This window comes from Prionailurus bengalensis, chromosome D4 (assembly GCF_016509475.1).
Source record: "Prionailurus bengalensis isolate Pbe53 chromosome D4, Fcat_Pben_1.1_paternal_pri, whole genome shotgun sequence".
NCBI classification, from domain to species: Eukaryota; Metazoa; Chordata; class Mammalia; order Carnivora; family Felidae; genus Prionailurus; species Prionailurus bengalensis.
The window spans coordinates 25917692-25939059 of record NC_057359.1 but is presented as its reverse complement, the minus strand read 5'-3'; the positions used below and the strand labels follow the sequence as shown (position 1 = coordinate 25939059).

The following is a 21368-nucleotide window of genomic DNA, read 5'->3' as shown; positions in this document are numbered from 1 at the left end:
AACTACTAAATGAAGAATCAATGTTCCGGAGGCAGAAACTGAAGGGAGGATACGAGTCTCCTAAACTTGCTTCCCATGCCTTCTAAGTGGGGGTGACATAGAGTGGCTGAGCCACAAATCCAAGACTCCTCCAAAATAACCAAAATGTATACTTAAAAAACTTTGAAAAACTCTCCATGGACTCTAGATTAAGGAAACCACCTTTAGAAACTTTTTGTGAGACTTCAAAAGGTAGAAAGCACATCCAGATAGAACTATAGACTCAACAGCCACCTAGTCTATATTCTTTTTGGTTCTCATTTGTTTATTTGCTTTCTTGCTCATTGGTTCATTTTCTCTTATTGCATGTATTGCACTGATGCTATATACTTGATTATTCAGCTTTATATTTCCCCATCAGCAAAGAAGAACAAACTTTTGAGGACAGGTTGATTTTTGTCAACCTCAATTATAATACAGCCTCAGGTTAACTGAAGTATATCATATAACCTGGTACTAGTGGTGACAGGGGTGTCAAAAGACTCTGTTTCTGGGGAGCACCATCAAAATGATGACAGAATTCTCCCATCGTAGTACCCTGATTTGCCTTATTCAACATTTGACTGTTATGCATGCAGAGTATTTCATGGACCTTTGGAGGACAGTTATCTCAACAAAAAATATACATTTTAAGCAGTGCCTCCATGCATCTTGTTCACACCATAATGACAATATTAGGATTAATAATACCTTGATTTCAAACAATTTTTATTTCAAGGAACTCAATATTCCTCATATATGCTATTCTATTTATCTTGTCATATTGCATATTCAACTGAAATCTATGGTGGGTCTAGTTTCATACTTTACAAGCTCATAATACTGTTTTTTTTCTAATGATTACATTAAAATGCAATATTCACCATACCTTGGGGGTAAATTTGAATGAATAGGATGAAATTATAGGTATTTCCTTATATGCGAAAAGATGCTTATTGCTAAGTTCCTTTATCCCGTGAGAGTTCTTAGGAAAGTCAGTCTCCAAAATCTAACTTTGCACTTGTTACATCTTACCTCTGAGGCCAGGCAGGAGAACAGTATTTAAGATAGAGTAAGAACATACCAAACAGACAGAAGGTGTCCATCGGTGTCAGGTGAACCCCTAAGACCTAGGCCACCTGATGTTCTGGCTCCTTATTCATGTATGAAGAAAGGCCTGCAGTTCCAATGGCATAAGCCTGTTTGTTCACTGTGGTCTTATTTTTTGTTTTCCATAAAGCCATGCTCCATTTTTTATATTTGAGCAGTGGCTTTGAAGATAGGATAAGAGTCTCTGAGGAAAACCCCAAGCTTCTCAACAGAGGCTAATGGGTTCATTTGGTCCTGTGAAGAACAGGTCAGTGTACTTAATATGCACATGATCTGTTGTGATGTGTCTTTCCTATTGTGGCATGACCACAAATCTCATGCTGGGAACAAGAACTGAACAAATAATACAGAACTACCTGAGTCAATACCACCTGTGTGCAACACAGCACCTTCCTGACTACCAATGGTGTATATTTTAATGACTTTCAATAAATCCAGTTTAAAAGCCACCAATCGCCTGTCTTTTGTAACTGATGTATGTGCAGTCTACTGATACCTCTGGTTTCTGTCTCTATCTTTTTCAAGACAAGCATGCCTTGATTCCAACTTCATGGTGACAAATGGTTTTGGGAAATGGATCCCAAGAGAAGTCGATATCTGCCCACAGTCCCAAGCCCTGCAGGACACATGCCCTGAGAATTCCATAAGCAGCAAACTAAAGGATCTATTCCATCAGCCCAAAGCCCCACCAATCCTCAGCCATTTCACTGCCCCCTCCCTTCAGTCATCCTTGTCAGGCGCTCTGATAAACACACTGATTGATATAGCTATGCAGCAAACAGGCCAATAAGTATAAAAGTAAGTATAAACAGCTGTACTTACATGTGTCTGGCTTGAGCTGACTGTTGGTGATGCCAAAGTACTGGGGATTTTCAATGACAGGAATCTTGGTCATTCCAATAATGACGGCATCGGGGCCGCCCTCTGAAGATGATGGGGTGTTACTCCCATTGGAGATGTGGTGGAGTGGGCTGGCAGAGTCATCATCATTGCTGATAACTGAAGCTGGGCCTGGAGTTGGAAAAAAAAACAACAACATATTCTTCTGTAATGCTTTGAATGCTCTTGTTGAGCTATAATTCACACATACATGAAGTTCACCCATGGAAAGCATACAATTAAGTGGTTTTCAGTATATTCAGAGAGTTGTGCAGCCATCACTTCAATGTAATTTGAGAACGTTTTCAGTCTATCCCACGTCCCCCACTCCCAGCCCCAGGCATCCATGGATTCGCATTTATTTTCTGTCTCCGTGGACTTATTCTGGACATTTCATATAAATGCAATCATTTAATATGAGATCTTTTGAAACAGACAGCTTTCATTTAGCACGCTTTTAAGCTTCACTCATGTTGTAGCATGTGTCATTACTTTAGTCCTTTCTATTGCCAAATAATATTCCATTGTATGGATACGCTTCATTCTGTTGATCTGTTAATTCCTTTGATGGACATTTGGGGCATTTCCACAGGTTGACATTTGGGGTATTTCCACATCACAAATAAATAATGCTGCTATGAACATCTGCGTACAAGTTTTTGTGTAGACATACGTTTTCATTTCTCCTGGGTAGAATTGCCGGGGCATATGCTATCTCTATGTTTAACATTTTGAGGAAATGCCCAACTGTTTTCCAAAGTGGCTGCACCATTTTCTATTCCCACCACCGATGGGCAAAGTTTCCACTGTCTTGACTTCCTTCTCCGGTAAGTTAATATGCAGTTTTGCTCTCTGTTCTCTGAACATCTTTAGGACAAACACTCTCTCATTGAAACTCCCAGCATGAATGCAGGATTCCTGTGTCACCATATCCTGAAAGATGCACTAGCAGTTTAAAGATCTGAGTGCCTTCCTCCACTCTTTGAACAAGTCACTTGCCTTTTTTGTACCTCTACATCCACTTACATTTGTAAAATGTGCAAAAGAATATCTGCTTGTTATTTTATGAGACTAGTGATAGCAAAGTGTATTATAAACTTAAATGGGCTTCATGAGTATGAATTACTACTAGGTATTATTAATAAACTTCCAACCGGTGGACTAAAGTTACATTGGATGGTCCTATTACTATGTTTCTCTTTCTGCACACACCTTGTTAGCATTTTGCCTACAAAATACTTTCATAACAATAATGGATCAATCCCACGGCCAAGTTGCCCACTTTGCCTTTAACCCTAATATTATGTGTAGATTACTCTATGGATGTCTTTATACTAAAGCCACAGCCATGACATATTTCACACAAGACTTAAACTTTCTGGTCCCAAGTCTAAGAACGTATATGCCCATAAATATGGTCTACTGTGTCTTGTTTAAACAATTTATCTACTGACCACTAAACGCATGTGTCTGCAAACAAAACTGGATGCACAGAGTTAAAGGTCTATATGAAAGCTTCAAGACAATTAAGTTCTCGCTGGTTCACGATACACATTCTGCACGTGAGAAGTCAACACCCACTCCCAGACATATATTACACGTGTTTCTGCAGGGCACTTCGTGGCTGGAGGGTCCCACTGAAGCGGACCACCACAGCCACTGGAATAAGCCAACAGAAACACAGGAAGGAACGGTAAGGAGAAAAGATGAAAGCATCAGTCAAGCAACTGCATACCAGGGGAAGAAACGCCTGAATTGCTACTTGCTGAGCGAGCACGGGATTGTGCGGTCATCCAACCACCCAGGACACATGCTTCCACACCTCCACCCTTCTCTGTCTTTTCCCTCTCAATTAATTAACTATTTCAGTGAGATGCACGGCAATTCTAAAGATGAAAGTAACTGTGTCACACATTTTCGAATCCCCTATGAAAGATAATGGTAATCCGTCCCCCGACCTCCAAGATTCATTTTCCGCCTCAGACGGGGATTATCACAGTTTGTAGTGATAACAATTGGACATTCCGCAGCTAGCTGAATCTTAAACAAACTATGCAGGAGGCAGCCAACTGCTATTATAGGTAATTTTTTAAAGCATCCTCTCAAGGGGATGTGCGTTTAAGTTGCCTTTAATGATACACTCTGGCTTAATTCTGCAAACAAGTCCTCACACAGCCAATTTAGAATCTTCAGATTACTCAAAGCAAAAGCAAGCTCACTGGTTGTGCTCATCTTGAGTCTAGCACACCGGTATTAGTAAAGGGCAGAAACTCTGCCAAGAATAGCTATAAAGACAAGTTCTTTCCAATATCCTTAACCATCCCCGTTTTATGATTGGCTTCCTGACAGGCCTAGATCACCCAGAGCTTAAACCCAGAGATGGAAAAACATAAATGTGTTATGCTAAGCGTTCTCTGCATCTTGCCAGTAAAACCTCCCCACCACTGGCCCCCTTGCCGTGTTCCTGTTGCAGGAACCAAAAGCATGCTACTGCCTGAACTCCCCGAGGTGGGTGCAGTCAAGGTCGTACATTTCTCAACATTTACCCCCAGAAATGCAGGAGCTGTCATGTTCAGACCTTCCACATGTTGTCAGAAGGCCAGCGATATTTGCTTCTGGAGCCCCTGCAATGATTAAAACACACTGATCCCAGTTGCTTTCTTCTGTGACTCTCCCCTGGGCCAGGCCAGGCCATCAACATTCCTGTAGCATTCAATCATCTTGAAGGAAGCTGATACCTAGAAGACAATGCTGAGACTCCTCCAGGAATTCGGGCTCTGGATCATCTGCCATGTACATAGTGGAACCCTGACTTAAAGAATTACAGCAAGATACTTGCTCTTTGCTTTTCTTCCTCCACCAGAGGAGACCCTTTCTTTGCCTTGGTTTCTCTGAGTAGAACCCCCGACTCTGCAGTAACAGAGCCCCAGGGAATGGACTCTCTGTTTGGAGGGGGGGATGTTAAGCATAAAAGTGGTATAAAGCATCAGAGGTCATTTTTCAAAAGCCTTTCTGCTTTGCCAGAAGGCCGCTGTTGACAAATCTCGGCAACACATAAACCTCAACAATTTATCAAGTGAAATATTAATTCAAGTGCTGTTTCCTTCATCATCGATGTTCTAAATCCTGGAAGATTGATATGGCTGGCAAGGTTGCAGCGATCCAGCCCATTTTTCTATGAACATTTTGATCTAACGGAGCACAGCAAAGTTGGGAAGGGGAAAAAGCTCTCAGCAGGGACAATGAATGTCTATATAATTTGACAGCAGGCTGTCTGTGCCTATCACGGGATGTGTCATTGTGTGTCTGTGCACGAGCTTGAGGAGACACCACAAAAAGACAGACAGAAGAAGAGTCAGGGGCACATCACAGCGTGTTATAAGGAATTCACATGAGGGTTTGAAAAAAAGTCTTATAATATTAATAAGAAGTTTCAAATTGTGGGATATGTGCAACCTGCCAGGTTGTTGGGGGGGGGGCATAGTTCTAATTACTGAGCTGACAAATATGGGCTATGCCTGGAAACATTTTTTAGCCCATTTTTATTTTACTATGTCTCAGGTGCAAAGAGAGATTTTTTCTGTCAACGGAGCTGCTTGGTAAGGCATATTGCATGTCTGACTCACAGATATTTCCAAGCCTTTGACTTGTGTTCCTGTGATAAGAATGGCTGAAGGTCACCTGGGAAAGGAGTTTCCTTCTCTCAAGACCGACAATGTCTTCGAGGCGAGGGGAGAGGCCATTGTTCTTGGGCAGCTGTATTAATCATGTCTTTTACTGTCTGTATTCTGATGCTTCATCACTGGGGCCTCACTGACCCTGAAGGAACCGCCCCTCCCAGGATAGCCAGTCCCTAGCGATGGTAAAGAACTTTTCTGAGAGCATTCTTTCCATCTCCAGTCCAACCAGTCCATAGCCTGCACCACCTTATCAGGCTGTCATACTCCCGGCCACTATCCACCTGCCCTGTCACCCCAGAGCCAGGCACCAGCCAACTGGGGACAGCCTGTCTGCCCCAGAATCTGCTAAGGTCACTCAAACCAGCCGATCCTAAACCTGCTTAGCCTGCCTCACCAGTTCCTTCCTATGGTAACCGCCATAAAGGCTCTTGCCCCCATGTTCTGCCCTCTGACCGACCCCAGTGTTTCCCTTGGGGTCCCCCCACCATGGTGTGGCTGCCCTCTCCTCTCAGGAACGGTGAGTAACAGACTATCTTTTCAATGGCTGTCCTCCTCTGGCCTCTTGGCCTCACCAGACCCGAATAATAATAAAACCTACATTTTAAAGCTGCAGCATCTCTGATGGACTGTGGCTCAAAGAACAATTCTGAAGGAAAATTCTCTCTGCTGTGGCCTAAAAGGGTGAAGCCCTGTTTTTGAAGTTTTCTAAGAACAAGCACCTCTCAGCAGGGCAAACTGGCCTGGAAAATGCTTACATGGTTACAGTGATCTTCTGTTTAGTGGAGAAAAGACCCCCATCTCACAGCGCTATGGTATGAAACCTTATCACCCTCTGCCTCCTCCCCGCCAACACATACACAGAACACAAAGCCTAAACACAGAGCACCTTTAAGATCACCCAGCAGGGCAGTCTCTGGTATCCTGGCAAAGTGACTGAGATTAGCTGAATCTGAAATGTGCCCCTCGGGGAGTCACCAACAAATCCTGAGATGTCTGAGTTTAATGTTCCAATTTTGCCATGTCCCTATCTTAGCTTTGCTGATTACGAGATTTGACCTTGGAATTCATGGGGCTACCTAAGGGTCAGGGTTACTAATATCAGGCTCATAAAAAGAAAAGAAACAGAGTTCCTTGCATGGAACGGATGACTCAGAACCAGAACGCTCCATGACACTGGTACATTTCCCCTAATTCGCAGTTTTACCTATAGCCAGCCTGGCTACCAGAATATATACCAAAACACAGACGCCCAAGATGGCCAGATCTTGGAAACACACGTGCAAGATGTAAGACAGTCTGTCTTTTTGTGCTTTCTAGTGAATTCCTGTTCATAGTCGCTGTACCCATAGAAAGTACTGAACAAATTGGAGGTCCCGGGAGATCACACCTGATTTCAATCCCAGTGATGAGATACATTATGTGCACTCATTTGGTAAGCTACAAACTCTGCTTTTCAATTGTCAGCACACAGTCTGAATGCAAGGAATAGAATGCAATCAAGTACAAATCAGAGCGTCTGGACGTTAGAGTCTTGTTTTGAAAGAGAAATGGTCATAAATGAACAGCTGATTTACCAATTCAGAAGTGTACTACATCTTGGTCAATGGAGGAAGTTAAGATCCCAGCTCGTCCAGACGTGACTTTTAGCCAACTTTCCTGTACCTGGAGTTTTGGTGCTGTTGCATTTTCTTTCCTGAACCTTCTTAAAAGCCCAGCAACTACCTCGACCTGGTACAACAGTTGGCATTCTTCCTGGGATGAAAACAAGTCGACTTCAAAAATATAAAACCATTTGCTGAACTCAGTGAGTGAAAGCCATGACTTTTCTGGAAAAATCCTAGGCCTCTCTCTTCAGCAAATCGGAAACAAGGAACACAGAAAATTAATCATGGGGCCAACAAGTGGGAAGAAGGGCCAAGCAATTTCATCCGAATCAAGCAACATAAACTCGTTACTTATCCAAAGAAGGAGTAACTACTTACCAACACCTTGTCTTGATTTTACTTTCCCAAATCCAAACCATGAGAAATCTGAAAACCACAACAAAACATAAAATAAACTTCGAAAGAGAAGCGTAAACCAGGGGTATTCAGCACTGTCCTTAGTGAAATAACAGACTTCCTCAAAAAGCTCCTGTGAAGAACAAAGCTTCCTCTCTAACACCTGGAAACAGATGCTTGAATTTTGGTGTAAAGATTTATGTCTCATCCTGAGAACATGGGCATTTGAACCAGGTAAGAGACAGTAGCCTGTCTTTGAGAAAAATGGCCCAAATCGAGAGTTAATGGCTCTGAGCGGTTTTCTTGATTTCTCACTCTCTTCTTCCTAAGTATCGAATCATCTAACTAAGCTCTAGGGATGAAAATACACAACGCGTTTGACAAATGCACCATGGTTCTCGACTGCAGCAATGTGGGAAAATAACAAGACAAAACAGATCTTTTGTGGAGCTGAGGCAGGCAGTGACAAAAGGAACACGTAGTCCCGTGGGAGAACTGATACTTGGGCTGGAGGGGGATTCAAGGAGAAATAAAAGGGGGGGATCTTAATTCTACACGGATTCTGTCACTGACTTGCTGTGTGACAGTGGGGAGTTCACAGCAGCTCTGTGCCTCTTGTCACACAAAGCTCCATGAAGCGCATGTAAGTAAAGATCTGACAAATGTTTGGAGGTCCTCCAGGGAATAAAGCCACAGTGAAATGCCTATTTGTTTCCTGGGCCTGACTGTGCCCCTCTATGTAATTTCCGCGAGGTTCAAAGTGAACTCTACACAGTGGGGGGATCCCTGGATAAGAGGCGGATAAAGGGTATGGGGCCCAAATAAGTAACTGTGCTTCTCAGATCTTCAGATCTACAGTGGTTTTTGTAGGCAGTGAAGATGTAAAGCTGCATAGAAGAGCCAATTTAAGTGAAACAATGTATATGAAAACTCTTGGCACGATAAAAAAAATGCCTTACACAGTTGTCATCATGATTACTCTTTTTTCTAGTTAACCTTCCTCCCTTGGTAGCCTACAACGTGGGCTCCCCAACCTCGAAGGCGATTTTTTACTTCTGATTGATATTCCTCTGAATGCTTTCTTCCAGGTTTTAGAAGACAGGATGAAGATCTGGCCTCTATCCAATGCCAAATAAAGATCCCTTTGCACAGAAGACAGTGAGCCTCATTCACTGGGTCCTCAGTCTAGCGAGGCAGCGCTGTGTCTGTGGCTTTCTTAGTTACCACTAATCCCTTTGAAAACAGAGGGTATTTCCTACTGGTCAATTTTTGGTTTCCTCCATTTGTTTGATTTACATAGTTTTAATTAAACAGTAGATCAAACTTTTTAAGACTGCCTCTTTCACTTGAGCATTTTTTTTTCGAAATCGTTTCCATCTTACGGAGAACCCGCAGAAGGACAATGCCATAGCAGCCCCTCACTGATTTACACATTACAGATTATCGTCAATTGTAATAATAAATACGACTGTAAGGAACACCTGTCCACATCTCAGGTGCATCCGTCCCCATTTTCAAAAATCATTCCTTCCAGATAAATCCTGAAATGGAATTAGTGAGTCCAAAGGGATGAGTAATGTTAAGGTGCCCAACACGCGAATTCAGCTGCTTTTCCACCATACCTGGTCTACTTTTATTAATAGTGTGTGAGAAGGCAGGAGTGTATTTTCACAGTTCACCCAATGGGAAATCAAAGCGTGAACCATTTTGTACCTCCATCCTGCCATTGACATGTCTCCGCCTAACTGAACAGAGATGGCGTGTCTCCACCTAACTCTCACCTTTGCCACATGAGAACACAGATATGAAGAGGGTCAGAGCCCCTCTGATTTATTCAGATATTGTAATTCACCAGGTGTGTCCCCCACGCAGGACATTTCTCCCTTAGTCCTCCGCCAGACCCTATAACATATGACCCTCTGTTCATTGATAAGGAATTAAGACTCAGAGGCTGATAAACCTAGCAAAGGTCACACCAAGTAGTAACTGAGCAGACTCACCCTTCCGATGCCAAATCTGTTTTGTTTTTTTTTTCATTCTTTCATAGTTGTCTTTCCAATCTTCCAAAATGCTTAGCCATAATTAGCCATAGTGGACAACATTACAATTGAGATTCAATTTTATATAGAGGAAAGCATTGTATGTAGCCATTCGTTTTTGCTCATTTGTTCAACAAGAGTGAGCCTGGGTCAGACCTCTGAACATGAGAGACTCCGCTTGGAGACTAAAACTTCATCTTGTTTTTTTGAAACAGGGGCTACCTTGAACCGCTGAACCAAGCAAAGGCATGTGACTGAACCCAGAGCTGCTGAATTCACATTCTGGATAAAAACTGGACGCTCTGCAAAAGATGTTTTCCTAGTAATTGACATAGTATACTCAAAAAACCAATGATGTAAAATGTAATTACATTTTCCAAACATGATTTTTGGAAAACCAGCTTGTGCATGTTTCCTAATACTTCTGCAATTTGCTAATAAAGACCACTGGCTTTCACTCCTCAATGCTCCCCACATTGCAATTCTAAGACCCCTCCCCAAATGCTTTTGTTTTATTTTAGATCTTGCTTTTTTTTTTTTTTCTTGATCAACACAGGTACAATAGAGGATTCAAAGATAAATGAGCTTCCCTCATTTGGGTCTGCCCTCAGGGAGCTGACAATTGAGGATTAGCTATTGGAGAAGTATATCCAGGATGCATGGGGACTCACAGGAGGAACATATATCCCAGTCTAAGGGAGATGGTCAAGGGAGTTCTCTGGCTTCTGAGTAACAGATCGGAATAAGACAAGAATGGTGTGGGGTGGGGGCGGGTAGGGGGGTGCTGGGTGGCTTGGTTGGTTAAGCATCTGACTCTTGATTTTGGCTCAGGTCATGATCTCCCAGTTCATGAGATCAAGCCCTGCATCGGGGTTCTCTCTCTCTGCCCCTCCCTTGCTCAGTGTGCTCTCTCTCACTCTCTTTCACTCTCAAAATAAATAAATACACATGTTTTTTAAAATAAGAATTAGTCGGGGTGCCTGGGTGCCTCCATTGGTTAAGTGTCCAACTTTGGCTTCGGTAGTGATCTCATGGTTCCTGGGTTTGAGCCCCGCGTCAGACTCTGTGCTAGCAGCTCAGAGCCTGAAGCCTGCTTCAGATTCTGTGTCTCCCTCTCTCTGCCCCTTCCCCACTCTGCTTCTCTCCCCATCTCTCTCTGTCTCTCTCAGAAATAAGTAAACATAAAAATAAAAATAAAATACAACAAAACAAAACAAAACAAAACAATAACAAAAAAGGAATTAGTCAAGAATGGGGAAAAGCACAGAGAGGCACTGTCACTATCCACTCACAGCTAGGGTGGGGGGCTCTGTATGTGTCGGGGGGTGATGCACCAGGAAAGGGTAGGAAACTGAGAAACAGAAGCAAGGGTCAGGCCAAGAGTTTGGGTTTTACAATGAAAATTGCTGGTAGGCTCTAAACGAAACAAAATAAAACAAAACACCCTTGGGCCAAGCAGTAATATGATCAAGCTGAATTTTTGAAAAATCACTTTGGCTGCAGGATGGAAACAGGATTGTGAGAGGGAAAGATGAGGGCAGGAGACCCGTTAAGGAGGCTTCTAGAGACATCAAGGCATGAGAGAGTTGTGGCCTGAATCGGGCACAGTGGAGGGGCACGGGGACAGGAGACGGCTGTCAGGCCTGTTTAGGGGAGTGAGTAGGACTTGCCACGTTGGGGGGACTATGGGGAGTGAAAAAGGAAGGTTTTGGTTTTGGATAATAGGACATATGGTGCTGCTACCCGGAGTGTCTGTGAGGAACTCTGAGCTCAGCTGAGTGGCTAACCTTAGAGCATGGGCGTGGGGCACAAATCCTAGGTCAGGGGTCTCTGTGGAGAAGATAAGAGGGAAGTATCCAGTGTCTGGACCACAGGTCTAGAGCCCAGGCACAGGTCTAAGGCCCAAGTTCCAGAGCCCATAGTCTAACTGGGAATGCACGCTAGATGCCGTACTTAGGACACATTTCTTATTTGGCCAAATGAGACACCCTCGTCTGCAGGTACCAATGAAAGGGCCTCCGCCAACTGCAGCTACCTTTTGACAAACTTAATCCGAAGTTGCTAAAGTAGGTCTAAGCTCTAACACAGCGACATAATTATTTCGTAAGAGAGGACAATCTTCTTGGCCATTCCCCAGATTTCTTGGAAAATTCGAGACCTGAGATAGTAAGGTCACATCGGTCCTCTCTTCCTCCTCAAAAGCTGTCCCTTGTTCAATGGGTCTTTCTTGATGGATTTAAGCAGTAGTCTTAAGACCTTAATACAAAATCTCACCAGCAAAATTCTCTCACAAGGCCAAAAAGAAACAATTTCTCAATTTCCTGTGATGTTTCACCCATTGGGAGTAGAGTCCTGCCAGACATTCTTTTATTTTCTGTTTAATAAGGACACTTTATTTGCTGCAAAATAAAGGACTCCTTCAAAAGCAAATGTAGTTGCAGTGAGTTCAAAGGAGCTTGTCTTTCTGCAATCTGACTAACAAAGACTCTAAATTATGAAATCAACCAATTAAATCCTTCTCATATTGAAGAAAGTTTAATCTTCCCTGACCAGAGAAGGAGAATATAGGAAAAAGAATGCATTAACACATTAATAACTCTAAGAGGAGATCCAAAATAAATGGTAATAAAGATTGCTTTTCAAATGTCTCTCAAAGGAAAACAGCTAAAATTTAGGGGGCTGAAAAGGAATATTTATGATACAGGCGAGAGAATCAGGGGAAGAAACCTAATCTTCCCCGTGGGTGCTGAATCACACAAACTCTAAATGCAATTGTGAGAAGCATTCTGATCTCCAAAGAACACAGTTTTTGGATTTTTTTTTTCTCTAAGTTTCAGAAAAATTGTTTCAGTCTGTTAGGAGAAAAATCAGCTCTCCTCCCTTTTAATTCGGGAGGAATTAAAATTTGTTGTGTTCTCGAAGGTAATCTCTTTATATTTTAAAGCAAGACTCACCATCCTCCACCCCCAAGAACATTGTGATGGGAGCAAATGGGAAAATATGATTCACTGACAGGATGTACTTTACCTCCAGCTTCCTATGGCCACACCCACTCCCTAAAGGGCACCGGATAGTGGAGCCTCCGGGCTGCCTTTCTCTTATAGGGAAAGTGAGGACAAGACAGCATTGAGCTCAGAGTAGAAACTCAGTAAGTGCTTGACCGAGTGGCTGATTGCCTATTACCTCAAAGACCAGGAGGACTGATCATCAGAGTGGAGGGGAAATGAACGCAAAGAATCACCTTGTTGACAATACAGCCATCTCCCTTTCCAACTGACACATAACCAGAGTGAGTAAGAGTTTATTTCAGATGAATTCCAGCTCTTCAGGGCGCAGAAAAGTGTAGTCTGAGGCCAAGTTTCTACTTTAATTTAATCTTAATCTTTCAGTTAAGGACACAACCTTCATATAAGTACCATCTGCACAGGCGAGGAAGAGGCTTTGCTTTTAGTTAACTGGTTCTGGAAATCATGGAAAGGGTCCTTCTGACCAACCCTCATTGGCTTCATCCCTTACCTTCCCTCAAATCTCTGAAGTGACTCATTATGCTGTTCTTTAGAAAAAGTAACATTGAACATCTCCAGTGTGACAAATACCAAAGAAACCACATGAATGTGTATTATGGCTGAAAGTGCTGTGTGCCTTCTGAAAACTATATTTCCCTCTTCTTTCTGGGCCCACAGCTAGACTACCCTTTCTAGCCCTCCTTGAGGTTGGCTGTGGTCATACCATTAAATTGCAGCCAACGGAAGGTGACCAGAGTGATGGTACCACTTCCAGGCCAGCCTGTCAAGACGTCTCCTATGAGTCGCTCCATGCTCTTTCCCCCTCTATGTGTCCAGAGTGGAAACAATCTTCACATCAAACTTGAAAGTTATGACATGAAGATGACATGATGCTAATTCTCCCAGTATTATTTTACAAGTATCGGCTGTGTAGAAACCAAATTATTCTCCCTGGAAGCCAATGAAGTCATTTATCCTCTGTCATCCATACGCAAGAAATAAACTGATGTGTTTGAACAATTACCCACTTGGGGACTCATTTACTATGGTAGGGAGCCTTTGCCAACTAATACATGTAGACAAATAATATCTATCTATATCTATATCTATATCTATACCTATATCTATATCATCTATCTAGATACATAGATAGATACATAGATAAATAGATACATAGATAGATAGATACATAGATAGATAGATATCTGAGGTGTTATTAACTGACTCCATGACTTCCCAATCATACAAATCACACAAATTCAAAATTGAGTATCCCTGTGCACTTGCATCTTTCCGGAGCAAAAACTCCACAGATGTCACTAGATTTTCAAAGGGTTCTTCACCACAAAATGCGGAGAAACACGAAAATACATTTAAACGGTGTTAGAGACAAAGACGTGAATGCACAGTAGTCTGCCTTTAAGTTCTATTTAATTATGCTCCCTGCCAACAGTTGAAGTCGGGTGCTGAGAACCGTCCACCATCTCTCAGCTGAACCTCCAACTGGTGTCCTGCTCCACCCTCGGCGCCCTCCCCCCAATCTCTTCTCCATGGAGCTGCCAGAGAAATCATTTTCTTTTTTATTAATTTATTTTTGAGGGAGAGAGAGAGAAAGAGAGAGAGAGAGCACATGGAAGGGGCAGAGAGAAAGGAAGAGAGAAAGAATCCCAAGCAGGCTCCACACCATCAGCACAGGGCCCAATGTGGGGGCTCGAACTCACGAACTGTGAGATCACGACCTGAGCTGAAGTCAGACGATTAACTGAGCCACCAGGTGCCCCCAGAGTAATCATTTTCAAGTAGGAATCAGATGACTGCACACCCTTCCCCTACTTAACCTGCTCTAGTGGCTTCTTGTTGCGTTTAGCATAAACTTCTGTTCCTCATTGTGGAGTCCTGTGTGATGTAGCCTCAGCCGTCTCCTGCGAAGCCACTATCCTGGCCTCTTTCCTGTCCCTGCTCACTTTGCACATCTTCTTGCCTCCTCCTAGAATCTTCTTCTGGGCTCTCTAATCCCTGCTCCAGGCTTCGGGTCAGCCAGCACATCCTCGGCAGGGCCCCAACCTCACCGCTTTAGCCAATGTCTCTCCACTACCATCTCATCCTTCTCGGCACACACCAATAAATGGCCCTACTTCCTTGATTTATTGTTTATTGTCTGTATCCTTTCCCAGAACTTGAGCTCCCAGAAGTCAGTGGCTGTCTTAGACAAGGCTTCCTCCGAAGCAGACTCTGACCCAAGGACTCAGGAGCAGGCAGGGAAAGAAGCTGGCAGTGGATGCCCTTGTCCAATGGGACACACTGTGTACAACTAGAGTTCAAATCCCTGGGGGTCTCGGGAGGCGGTAGTGAATGCACCTTGGAGTCATCCCACCCAGAAGGTGAGGAAGCAGGGTCGTTCCCTCTCCGCTGTCACTTGCCACTGGCCAAGGGCTTCTGGCTAGGATAAAGCACCGAGCAGAGTCATGGGCACCTGCAACAGGACTCTGTGGGCAAGCACAGACAGTGGACACTGAGCAGGTATGGGTGTGACATCAACGGCATTTGCAACAGGGATCCTGCCTACGTAGTACCTCCAGTACCCGGCACAGACCCTCAAGAAATGCTTGCCGGGGCCGCCTGGGTGGCTCCGTTGGTTAAACGTCTGACTCTCGGTTTCGACTCAGGTCATGATCTCACAGTTCATGAGTTCGAGCCTCCCTTCGGGCTCTGTGCTGACAGCAGAGCCTCCTTGGGATTCTCTCTCTCCCCTCTCCCTCTGTCCCTGCTTGTGCTCTCTCTCAAAGTAAATAAACTTATAACAAAGAAATACTTGTCTAATAAATGAAAACAACTTTCTTAAAAAAGCGCAGTAAGTTCAGCAAGTCTAATGAAAATGCCAATATGCAAATGATACACTCAACACAAAAACCACTATGTTTTTGCAGATATGTTTGCTACCGCTCTGATTCATTTTTGGCACTCCAATGAAACCTCCCTCAGGACAATATTTAAAGGTGAGCGACACTTAGAACCCAGCACTCCAGGCAAGAGTGTGGAATAAAGATGCATAAAGAATAAAGATGGAGACCAGACGTCAGAGGGGGCTGGCCCTAAACAAGGCAAGAGACAAACCGCATGACCTTAGGTGAGTCACTTCCCCCTTATAGGCTCTGCTTCCTGCTCCATGAAGACAGGGGTTGCGAAAAGGCATCGAAGGCCTATTCAAAATCCAGTAATCTATAGTACTAATCATTAGGCACATATGTCTGAGAACAGATTGCCACATGGCCTTATATAGCTTCCCTGTGCGTGGGTATTTTGGGAATGTGAGATCATGTGCAATTTAAAGAAAAGCTCTCAGTCAACTGGCCTAGATTTTCTCCTGCTAAATAATGCTCAGATGCTTTTGGGTCACTATATTCTCATCTTGAGAGAAGGGCCTGGCTGTGCAAATGCAATTTTAGAAAACAGTACTTACTGAATATTTGCCATGTGCCAGGAAACTTATGGGGGATTAGATATTACTTTAATTAGGGAAAATTGGTCAGCTTCTATTGCTGCATTAAAAAAATAAAAACAGACTAAAGCTTTAAATCCTACAGACTTAAAGTTCAGAAGTCTCAACTGGCAATAGATGAAACCAGACTTGCTTGGAATGTGGCAAAATGTCCTGATCCCATGTTTCAAACATTTAACTTTGAGAGGGGGAAATGCCGACTACTTCCCTCTTTTATTTTGAACATGTGGAATATTTCCAAGGAAATTCAGTTGGTCCACATCTTAGTCATTCACAATTAAACTGTACAAATCACTGTTTTGTTTTGTTTTGTTTTGTTTTTAAATCTATTGCAAAAGGCTTTTTCTTTAACAACGGCAGTCACAGTCTTCCCTGGGCAGGTAAAAAAAAAAAAAATGGAACCTGAAACTTCTAATAATTCATTTCCAATCTGGGAACTTTGAGCAAGGCAGGAGCAACCTCTGTTTACCAACAAGAGTTGATAGACACAAGAGAGCCCTATCAAAGCTTTGCCTTTCTAGAGTATCACCGTAGCGAGAGCAAAAAAATGCTCTACAAACATTTTTTTTTCAGTGTTCACAAGCTTCCTTGCAGGGAAGGCAGGTGATGTCTGGTTGCATGCACCCAAAATCTCCATGTTCACGCTGTCTAAATGTGCAACGAATGACTGCCCGAGATTCACCCCAAATTTCCCTCTCTCTGCAAAGCAATGTTGGTAAGCACTCAGAGCAAGTGTTTGGAAAGGAAATTGGCTGAATCTCAGCGAATCATCTTAGAAGTGATATTAGTGGCCCTCAAAGAGAATGACAAACCCATAGAGTCTGGCAAACACTTTATGTCGATTCCCATGAGCTTTCGTTTCCATGGAAAACCTAAACAATGACTCAGACCTTGGCTGACTTGCTCGGACCTGTCAATTCTGTTCAGTTGCCAAGTGAGGCCAAAGTGAAGGCAGGCTACGCTCCCCACTCCTCCCTCCTCAAGGTTTGCTGCCACGTCAGATGCATTTGGAAATGCCTTTGTAATGTCTGCTACATATTTATAGTTATAGTTAGATTTACTTTACATTATTTATATTTATATGTACATAACATGCAATTTTTTTTAGTTCCCCTAGGCCAACACTTGCTATAGCTAACGCAAAGCACCATGCAGGCATTTTTGTGTGTGCGGCTGTTCGGTGGAATTTTGGAGGGAGAAAGAGATGATCGCTTTTCTAAGCAGGATTCCGCTAAAGGATAGTCTCCATTTTTAACTATACTCAACTTCTTCCCTTTGATCTGGGAACGTGATTACTTGCTCCAGATCATCCTTTGTCTTGCTTTTCAGTGACCCACCGTCGCCCTTCCCGTCCCACCACCTACCTCCACACTCTTGAATCCCGCCAAGGTCAGGAAATGTGTGAGGCCGATACAAGAGCCCGGATGTGTATTTAATCTCATTACTGCGTGCTCTTCTATTAGGAAGCATCCATAATGGAAGAGAACATAATAGCATTATATACACTTATTGTGTACATAATATCTGTTGTGTATCAATATCTGTTAAGCTGGGTGCTGAATAAAAAAATAATTGAATAAAATGGCCATAAATAGAACGAAATGAAAACCCATGATTTAGAATGGAATGCCGGTCACATGAATTAGCTATCGGCCCCGCTACTTGGTGTCACTGTCAGTGGAAGAAACCCAAACCCATCAGATGAAACTGTATTTACTTCTTCAGTGTTTCCCCACCGAATGCCCAGTGGCTCTTGAAGATCCACTGCTTTTCTGGAAATGGATCAAAATTGACTGCCCAGGTCAGTGCTTCCCATACGGGGACAGTTTTACCTCCCAGGGGAAGGTCAGCAGCGTCTAGAGACATTTAAGTTTGTCACAATGGGAGGAGTAAAGGGGAGGGTATGTGCTACTGGCATGTAATGGGTAGTGGCCGGGATTTTGCTAAATAGCCAACTAGGCTATTACGATAGCCTCACGATAACGGGTTTAAGACCTAAAATATCAATGGTGCTTGAGACTGAGAAACCCTGGCCCAGGTCATGGGTCAGTAAAGGGGGAATTTATCCTTAAACTTTTATCTCTGTTGAAAAGAAACCTTAGCTGTCTACACTCACTGTCACTAAGGGAGTTCAATCTTTTCTATGTTATTCCAATACTCTTGTCACCATCACTGGGGTCTTTGCTGCCAGCCCCCTTCTTCCTGTTTATCTTATACCTTGCAAAAAAACAGCTCCGATACTATCATTTCTGCTGCCCCAAACACCAAAGAATGGTGTTCTGGCCCCACAATAGAGGGACAATGCAGTATGGACAGGAGCTGGATTTGGACTCCAAGTCTTGGGTTTCTGTCTTGGACCCACCATTTCCTGACAGAAACCCCACAGTGACCGGGTCTTTCTAAAAGTCCCTCCTCAGAGCAAAAATTAATTCCCTGCTCACCTCACACAACTGCTTTAGGAGGTGTTTTGGAGACCTCCATGAACACTCTGGCATTATATAAACAGAGAGGTAAGGAAATAATAACGTCCCAAATCTTCAATGGCATTCAAAACCTTGTCTTGGCCCCATGACCTGGCCCAAGCTTTATCACTTATGACACCCCTTAAAATCCCCCAGATCCTAGTTAAACTGTTAGTTTACATTCCATAAATGAATATGCCTCGAGTTTTCCTGTTTATCCATCAATTCATTTGAAAACTATTCTTTGACCACCTGATAGATGCAAGGCAGTGTGATAAACGCTGGGTTTGTAATGCAGAATGGAATAAAATAATCGTGGTTGCTTCCCAATTTTGTGCCACCTGTTTCTTTCTACTTGAAATGGAACCTTCAAGCTCCATTTTTGATCATCAAACTCCATTCGCCAAACAAAATCCACCTGAAGAGTCACTCCATTAGGAACCACTTCTTCATTCCTCAAATCAAAACTATCCCCCATTGACATTTAGGTTGTGTGTCTCCCGATAAATGCCACATTCTCCGGTGTATTGATGATTTATGTACTCTTATTTTTCCTATTAGCTTGTGAGCACTCTAAGTTGAAAACATGAAATTTAGTTCTTCACCCTCTTCCATTAGAGCTTTATAACAGTTACAACACTGTCAAGCAGGCCACTTTACACATGGTAGGTGCAACAACAAATAGCTCCGTTGCTGATCGGGTCAATCTAGAAGGATTTGAAAATAGGGCATGAGATGTCCTCCAAGTATAGTGGAGATCATGTTGTACAGCAAGAGCTAGACAACAGTAGGGACACTCATCTCCGTTGACCACTGTCCTCTGTATTTCCAAAACACATTGTTCTTTCTCTCCATAGCTCATCCCACTGTGAATTTTAATCATCCGCTTACTTATTGTAACCTCTACCCAAACTGTAAGTTCTTTTTTATAATTTTTTTAACATTTACTTATTACTGAGAGACAGAGAGAGACAGAGCATGAGCATTGGAGGGTCAGAGAAAGGAGGAGACACAGAATCAGAAGCAGGCTCCAGGCTCCGAGCTGTCAGCACGGAGCCCGACACGGGGCTCGAACTCACAGACCTCGAGATCATGACCTGAGCTGAAGTCAGACGCTTCACCGACTGAGCCACCCAGGTGCCCCCCAGACTATAAGTTCTTTATGAGTGACAAATATGTGTTTCTTGTCTCTCCATCTGTAGCATTGAGCACAGTGTCCTGGTATATTTTAGGTGCTCCATAAAGAATTATTGAATGAATACATGAATGAATTCCAACCTCCCACCTTTGCATTCTTTGATCAAGAGCCAAATTTGGGGGGTGCCTGGGTGGCTCAGTCAGTTGAGTGTGACTCTTGATTTCAGCTCAGGTCATGATCCCAGGATCATGGGACTGAGCCCCATGTTGGACTCTGCACTGAGCATGGAGCCTGCTTAAGATTCCCTCTCTCTCTCTCTCTCTCTCTCTCTAGTAAAAAAAAAACCCTATAAAACAATAAAATAAAATAAACCAGTTTCAAAAAAAGAAGCAAAATTTGGTATAACATGGGTTCGTGGTTGTGTCACCCACTACACTGCTTGCCTCTTCTTTCTGGCCCAGCAGAGGATTGAACCCTCCTCCCCACCCCCACCAATCCATTGTTTTTGCCAATGAAAGCAGTAGAAATGACCCATATCCCTTCTAGGAAGATTTCATAGTGCTGGGTTTTCTACTTCTTCATTCTGTCACAGTGAACCATGAAGCCTCATGTTTAGGTGGTAGCATCATAAAGTTCTGGGTTTCTAAAAGCTAAGATAAATAAAGCTGTCCTGCCAACCTGTGTTGTATATGCAACATAAGGAGACATTATCTCCTTTTCTGTTTTAAGGGTTATTTATTTCTGCAACATAACCTAGCCTATTCTGACTGATGTAAGGGGGAAGTTCCAAGTGAACCTTATTAAAAGACAGTCCTATCTATAAAACTATGGGGCTTTTATTTTATAAAAGGACTCCAGTACATGTAAGAGAGTACCTGCCCACAGAAGTACTCCCTAAAGCATACACAAGTGTGTACATAAATACATAATGCATAAATGTTAATGATGAAGTAATGCAAAAAAAAATTTTAATGTTTATTTATTTTTGAGAGAGACAGAAACAGAATGTGAGTGGGTTAGGGGCAGAGAGAGAGGGAGACACAGAATCTGAAGCAGGCTCCAGGCTCCAAGCTGTCAGCACAGAGCCCGATGCGGGGCTCGAACTCATGAGTTGTGAGATCATGACCTGACCCAAAGTCGGACGCTGAACAGACTGAGCCACCCAGGTACCCCTTTTAAAACTCATTGTAACTCATATCACGAAAAGAGTTGTGACCCTGTAAACAATCCCCTTAGAAGGCCAGGTCTTTGTTCCAAAAGCATTGCCTGTTTGTCACATTTTCAGAGCTTGTCCTGGGGAATTATTTTTAATTAATATAGTAGAGTCTACTAACTATGAAAATCTTCATTATTTGAGGGGAAATTTTCATTTTTTTAAGAGGCAAAGATTGGGGCGCCTGGGTGGCGCAGTCGGTTAAGCGTCCGACTTCAGCCAGGTCACGATCTCGCGGTCTGTGGGTTCGAGCCCTGTGTCGGGCTCTGGGCTGATGGCTCAGAACCTGGAGCCTGTTTCTGATTCTGTGTCTCCCTCTCTCTGC

At 43.1% G+C, this 21368-nt stretch overlaps 1 protein-coding gene across 4 annotated transcripts in view; it reads right to left on the bottom strand.

The window, feature by feature from the left end:
* NTRK2 (neurotrophic receptor tyrosine kinase 2) overlaps positions 1-21368 on the bottom strand; it is a 338528-nt gene that overhangs the window by 149565 nt on the left and 167595 nt on the right. For 2 of the 4 annotated variants that reach the window (XM_043565698.1, XM_043565700.1), the window contains exons 15-16: positions 7670-7717; positions 1951-2139 (exon numbers count right to left, since the gene is read on the bottom strand). In XM_043565698.1, coding sequence (XP_043421633.1) covers positions 1951-2139; positions 7670-7717 — 237 coding nt within the window. The remainder of the gene's footprint in view (positions 1-1950; positions 2140-7669; positions 7718-21368) is intronic. The other 2 variants (XM_043565699.1, XM_043565701.1) reach the window with 1 other exon arrangement.